This window comes from Humulus lupulus, chromosome X, assembly GCF_963169125.1.
Source record: "Humulus lupulus chromosome X, drHumLupu1.1, whole genome shotgun sequence".
In the NCBI taxonomy this organism is placed as follows: Eukaryota; Viridiplantae; Streptophyta; class Magnoliopsida; order Rosales; family Cannabaceae; genus Humulus; species Humulus lupulus.
Window position 1 is genome coordinate 169,512,955 of NC_084802.1, and position 6,793 is coordinate 169,519,747.

The 6,793-nt window shown below is 34.9% G+C and overlaps 1 protein-coding gene across 2 annotated transcripts; it reads right to left on the minus strand.

Moving 5' to 3' along the window:
• Positions 1–454: 454 nt before the first annotated feature.
• LOC133804762 (inorganic pyrophosphatase TTM2-like) lies at positions 455–3,701 on the minus strand. Of its 2 annotated transcripts, XM_062242909.1 has the most exons (7): positions 3,243–3,701; positions 3,009–3,146; positions 2,144–2,266; positions 1,956–2,068; positions 1,375–1,498; positions 781–1,053; positions 455–684 (listed from the first exon to the last, which is right to left on the minus strand). In XM_062242909.1, exons 3-7 carry the CDS (start codon positions 2,144–2,146, stop codon positions 592–594), a joined length of 606 nt encoding a protein of 201 aa, XP_062098893.1. In that variant the 5' UTR covers positions 2,147–2,266; positions 3,009–3,146; positions 3,243–3,701; the 3' UTR covers positions 455–591. The 2 variants fall into 2 exon arrangements, with proteins under 2 accessions (XP_062098893.1, XP_062098892.1); XM_062242908.1 differs by lacking the exons at positions 3,009–3,146; positions 3,243–3,701 and having other exon boundaries at positions 2,144–2,393.
• Positions 3,702–6,793: the final 3,092 nt, after the last annotated feature.

Below are 6,793 nucleotides of genomic sequence, written 5' to 3' on the forward strand. Positions count from 1 at the left end.
AAGCAAGCACTACTACAAAATTGACATGGGACGATGGTTTTAAACCGTCGTATGGACTCTTAAATGCAGGTTCTAATACTGTCATCCCATGCAATGTCATGCCATGTAAAGCATAAAGCGACAGTTGAAATAAAAGTGTCATCTCCTGTCGTACATGAGATGATGGGTCCTATACAAACGTTGTCTCTTGTGGTACATGAGAAGACAATTTCTGTACAAGCCTCATCTACTGTAATAAATGAGACGACAGTTCCTACTAAAGCGTCATCTTCCTGCAGTACATGAGATGACAATTTATGTGCAAGCATCGTCCCCTGCAATACATAAGACGACAAGTTCATGGAGACCGACGTCCCATGTAGAATATGAGAATTTTTTCATTTCTCTATTTTCAACCACTATATTCATTCATAATTTCCTGTGTAATTACAACATAGTTCAGACATAATCAATAGGCAGAAAAAATCAATAGAACTCAGTGTGTTCCAAATCTAAAATTACAATATCAAAATATACACTTGGAATAACTATGTAAGTACTAACTAAATACTACAATTAGTATATTTTTTAATTCTGATTTCAAAAGTTACTCTAACTATGACTCATCCGCTCAAGAAGCTTGGCTGCCCATTCATTTCGAGTTTCATTAATTTCACCAAGTGTATATGTATTCTTTCTACCACACTACAAAACACAAAATAAAAACTAAGTCAGAAATTAAAAACTAAGCTTGATTATTATTATCTTGCCAAATTTTAAAACAGCAGTCAGACTCATCACCTCTTCCATCAGTGGGGACTCCTTAGCCAATTGAGAAGAAGATGAAGATTTGGGCAAGAGCGAACCAGTCAAAGAACCATTACTTAATCTGGTGACAAAAAGAGAAGTGGGTCCCGAACCATTGCAGGTTTCAGCCTGCATAGCCAAGTTTTGTTGGCTGGCTGAGACTTTCCGGACAGAGAATTTGGAGTTCAATTCTTCAATGCGAGATGTAAATTCATCCATCCTTTCGTTTAGAGTAGAAATTTGTTCAGAAAGTTGAGTTATAATTCCCTGAGACCAAAAATTAAAAAAAATATTGATGGATGAAAAGCAAAGCCACACAGCCTACATTCACATTTCATTCCATTATCATTAGGAAGTCAACCCACTTTTGAACTTTAATATTTAATATACATTATATGGATTATTCTTTTCATAGTAAGTTAAGAGTCAATTCAGGTGATTTCCTATGCCCACTACACAATTCAGTTTCTTGTTAACCTAAATAAAAAAAAATTCTTAAGGACTCTATGATTGTTTATTTCCCTTTTCATTTTCTGAATAAACAACATAATTTATCGCTCTGATTATATAGAGGCAAAAACCATTTACCTGGTTTGAAAGTGGTGCAGGTGAATCTAGGGCCCTTCCATCAAATCTTCTGTGGTTAACAGCCAGTTTAGTTAGCTTGGCCATAGTCTTGTCTCTCTGATTTGAATATGATTGTGACACACCTCTGCCAAAACAGAGATACACAGTGAGGGATAAATCACCACCCCACATTTTCAGTAATTTCACAAATTATTGAATTACACTGCTAAAAGCCCTTAATTTTTTAAGAACTTCATGTGTAAATAACACTTTAGTTAAGACATTACAAAACAATTCAGTCTAATAGAACAATCATTTGGATCAGACAGAGCTAATAATAGTGTCTCCAACCAGGGGATGTACCCATAAAAACTGTTGCAAGCTCTCACTAACTGAAATGGTTATAGTTTTGGATTCTTGTACCGAGGTTTTTAAAAAATGTCCAGTGCTAGTTTAGTACATATGATGAATGAAACCCTTTTTCTTTGGCTTCTTGGTCATTTATTCAATTTCCACACTTATTCATATATTTTCTTTTCCATTTCTTATTTTCTCTCAGTTTAGATGGAAAATATATCAAATTGTAGAAAAATTGAGAGTACCGGCCGAGATGCTTCATTCTTCTATCTGCTGATGCTCGGGAAAGAGCTTCTTTAGGGCTTGCAGCAAAATCATCATCTATGCTGAGTTTTGTCTTTAAATCATCTGGCAGTGCCTGTAGATTAAGCATGTTAGTACCACTCACTCATCCAGAAGCTGTAGAGTGCATCGTTGCCAATAAGAGTCATACCATAACATCATTTACAAGTTTCTCCAGCTGAATCTGTTCAATATAAGTACGAGGAACATATGAACCATCCAGGCCCAGCTGCTCTGCAACAAATTGAACGTATAGCCGATCTTTCCCTTGCACCTTCATATCCATTCTAGAAAGTTAGTGCCATGCTTCTTAAAATTCACCTAATAATAAGACTTTGACATGGATAATTCATTTCTATATTTTCTAGCATAATTGCCTAACAAAGCAGTGAACTGCCCAAGCAAGTCCACAAGAGTTATAGAGTAAACACTCTAGTCTCTGGCTTAATTCCATTAAAAAAGAAAAAGAAAAAACTAAATAAATAAACTTCCATGTTGGCCAGGATGTATCTTAGGAGAAAGGTCGATATCACATTGGAGTACTCCAGGAAGTCTGAAAATAGCACCTTACGAAGTTTGAAGCACTTGCATTAATATGTCAAAATCATGTGAGAATAATTTCTCTTCCAGAAAAGAAGAGAAAGTGATAATAAGTACCAACAATTATAATTGCCTAATTAACAGTTCTACTTCTACAATGGCCTAAGTACTAAAAGTGTTTTGTTATGCTATCATACAAAGGGAAAGTTAAACAAATGGTAACAAGTACATATATGGCATGCTTCTGAAGTCTAATTTTTTTTCAATCAGAAAGGCATATAATAACGCCAAGTTAAAATGAATAATTTCATCTAAATGTCCAATAATATTCCTCAAGGTAAAATAATATTGAAGATGCAACTATAAATGAAAGATTTAAAATCAAAATCTGATTGCAAGCACGTGAATGCTAAAACTAGTATAATACCTGAACATATTGACAATTAAGTTGCTCCAATAGAAATTAAGGTGCATACCTTTCATCATCAAAAAATTTGCAAATACTACAATAATACTTTGCCATTGAGAACTCCTTGCAGGAAGGCGTTTTGCATACTGGTCCAACAGGCTGAATTTGCAAGCACTGCATACACATCATTTCAGTTGTAGCCTTCCTGCACATTAATTACATAAACATAACCACCATCCTGAATCAAATACATATAATCCAATAATTGAAGATGCCAAATGAATTACAAATAGAAGGTTACCGATCCATTGAATGGTCGCTGACTTTGTCATGGAAAAATCTGCATGTAAATAACTTGCCACAACAAGCAGCTCGGAGTTTGCAATTTCTCTTGTAATGTTCACATCCAAAAACTTGTTTCTCTAAATCACAAAATGAAGGAGAGCATTCAAGCAAGTTTTCATCATTTGAACAATGAGCTCCAGTTGCTAGAGTTGATTTCCGCTGGGAAGCTATAAAGCCACTGGCATAACCCATAAATTTATTAAAACATGTGAACTCGTGTTCCAAAAGTGATCAAAATGATTAAAACACAAACATACCTGGTCATCAGATTTTGAATTAGATATGCTTTTCTTCTGGGATCAAGCAAATATCACATAAAACAACTTTTGTTTTGAAATTTTGGAAAGACAAGGCAGGAAGAATCCTTTTATCTCAATGGAGGGAACAAAAGAAAGGAAATGGTCATACTATGCATTACCCCACAGAGCTGAGGGCATGGTTCTGACATTTACTATTCTATGCCATTATGCATAAACTATTATTATGTGCTCATAAATCACATTTATGCATTCTTCATACAAAGCGTGCAACTTTCATTTACTGCCATATTGATTAGCTTATGTTGTTCAATTACAAATGAATATCCTTCTTGCTAATGTATGCTTCAGATAATCACATATTCACACTTGAAAAAAGAAAATGGCAAGGGCTTGAATAACCATGAAGTAAGAAAGTACATAATTTGAACTGCTATGGAAAATGAAAGGTGGTAATGATCATTGGGAAAATGTTGCAAAAGGAATGAAGGTTGTCTCTATGGTCTATAATCATGAGCTAAAAGCAAATGCCTTAAAATCCAAAAAGAACAAGATTGTCTCTCTTATTGTATCAGCTTTGATCCCTTTTCTCTGAATTTTTGAAAAAAACATTTGTTCCAAAACAGTGAAGAAAAAAATCAATCTTGGTGTTGTCAAGACAACTCTCAGCTGTAATGACACCTTGAACACCCAAAAATAATTCCTACACAATATCAAGATCCTGTAATGACACCTTAGCACCAATAATAAACATTTATGCACTCAAACTCAGTACAAACAATGAAACAAACAACTGGTATGCACAGGAAAGAATTAAGAACAACAACCCTTCAAACAAGTACTTTAAAACTCAACAAAAACCAGCACTTCAATCTTTTATGTACACATAAAACTCTCGGTTGCAGAGTGATTCTCTTAATTAAAAATAATTCCAACACAAAAAAATATAGTGACTATATTTAAAGTATTTTCTCCATATTAAATTGAATCTAAAAAAAAATTACCTCATAAACAATTGGAGGTCTGCCTAGTTTACCCCAGGGTGGCCTGGTTCTTGCGTCGGCGGGGTCGCCTGGTTCTTGCCGAGGCTGAGTGTGAAAGAGAGCAGCTCAACGTTATGGAGAGAGACGAGAGCTGAGTTCTTGCAGAGGCTGAGTGAGAGAACGAATCAAGAGGGCTGAGTGTGAGAGAGAATAGATCGAGGGGGTGAGCTGGTGAGCGTGAGAGAAAAACGACTGAGGCTATTTTGAGTGAGTTTCAGAGAAGCCAACTGGTAGAATTAAAAGATTAGGGATTTTTCTTGTTTTGTTAAATTTCATTTGGGGCTATTTTTGACGATTGAGGGCTATTTTGAGTGAGTCTCTTATTGTGTTGTTTTATTAATTTCGTGTATATGACTCATTACTTTCAAAAAAGAAATTATATCACATATTAAACATGCAAACATTTTTTTTTCTTTTGTAAGGAATAATCTTTTTTTTACAAGTGGATTAATTTTTTTTTTATATAAATTATTTTTAGTTTAAAAAAAATAAGAAACATATGCATGAGTAATATATCTTAATATTAGACATATGCATGATTTTATTTGATTTAAGTTTTAAGTATTATTAATAATATAATTAATTAAAAGTAGAATATTATATATAAAAATTTAACAACTAATTAAAGTATTAATAGATATGTCTAGACAATATTTTTTATAAATATTAAAATATATATGTGATCCAATAATATTAAATATATTAATACCCTTTTAAAAAAAGGCTTATTAGGATTTTTTTCCGGACTATTACGACTACTAAATCGTGCCTCCTGAATTTTTTGGCCTATTAAAAATTCCCCCTGACTATTCATGTTATTGAAATGAGGGACTTCCATCCAATTTTGCTAACAGAATAGTGATATGGCGACACTGGAGTGTTAATGTAGATTGCTACTTGTATAATTTAAAAAATAGATAGGCTTTTACCCCCCAAACTATTACAGTTACCAAATTATGCCCATCGAATTCTAAAATTTAAAATTAAAACAATATTTTGAATATTTAAAAGAAAATATTAAAAAAAGTAAACTAAAAAATCTTTTTTTAAAATTAAATCATACAAAATAAAAACTTAAAGCGACATAGGCGACACCAAAGTTGAATGTCGCAAGGGACCCGCATGAGCCCAGTCTGTCGACGATGTCACTACCCTCATTCTGACACATGCCCAACACCTAAGCCAATTTTTTGTCACCATCAATTTTTTTTTTAATTTTAATGATTTTTTCATTTTTTTTAATATTCAAAAGATTGTTTAATTGTAAATTTTTAAAAAGCAAGGGGCACAATTTAGTAATGGTAATAGTTCGGGGGCAAGAATACTATTTATTATTTATATTATAAATGAAGCATTGACGTGGCAATACCACATCGGCCACCAAACTACCACATCACCATTCCATTAGCGAAATTGGAAGGAAGTCCCACATTTCAGTAACGTGAATAATTAAGGGGGAATTTTTAACCAATTCAAAAATTCGGGGGGCACGATTTGGATCGGTAATAGTTCGGGGGAAAAAATCTCAATAAGCCTTAAATAATAATAATAATAATAAGACGACGCACATAAGACAACAGTCTAAGTAGAACTGTCTAATTGTGTTAAAAATAAACACGTGACGACATTCTTCTAAGAACTGTTGTCTAATGTAAGTTTTGTTGTGCATGGCATGACGGTTCTAGAGAGTCAGTCATCATATGTTTATTTTTAACATAAGAAGACAGGTATACTAAAACCGCCGTCTCATGTGTGTCATCTAAGTACAGTTTTGTAGTAGTGAAGGACCCTTCGAGGCCCTCAAAGCTTACATTAAACGCTTAAAGGAGGAAGTTGCGAGGAGCAAGAGGGTCGACGACAGCCAGCAGCTGATGGCCTTACAAACCATCATCCATGCGGGGTCCCCATTGTGGGATGACCTCTAGCAGAGAGGATGTTGTAGGCTCGATAACTTCATTCGTCGAGCTTAGTTGGGAAGATGCCCAGATCGGAGCATTTGGGAGGCTCGTTGCCTTTCTCGCTCCGACGACGCCAGGACCTGTGGCCTCGGGGACCCAATATCCACCCTATGCTCCTGTCCAACCAAGTGTGGTGGGAGCCCAGTCCAGTCCAATTGTCCCGCTAGCTGTCTTTAGGGTCGTGCCACTCGTTGGATTCAGTGCCACTTTGATGGGATATGGAGCAGCGCCCACTGGGTATAGTACTTA

Coding starts and splice junctions, on each gene's coding strand:
- LOC133804762 (XM_062242908.1), bottom strand. CDS start 2,278: ATGGATATGAAGGTGCAAGGGAAAGATCGGCTATACGTTCAATTTGTT. Junction 2,069..2,143: donor AACTTGTAAATGATGTTATG/GTATGACTCTTA, acceptor CTTAATCTACAG/GCACTGCCAGATGATTTAAA. Junction 1,499..1,955: donor AGAATGAAGCATCTCGGCCG/GTACTCTCAATT, acceptor CTGTTTTGGCAG/AGGTGTGTCACAATCATATT.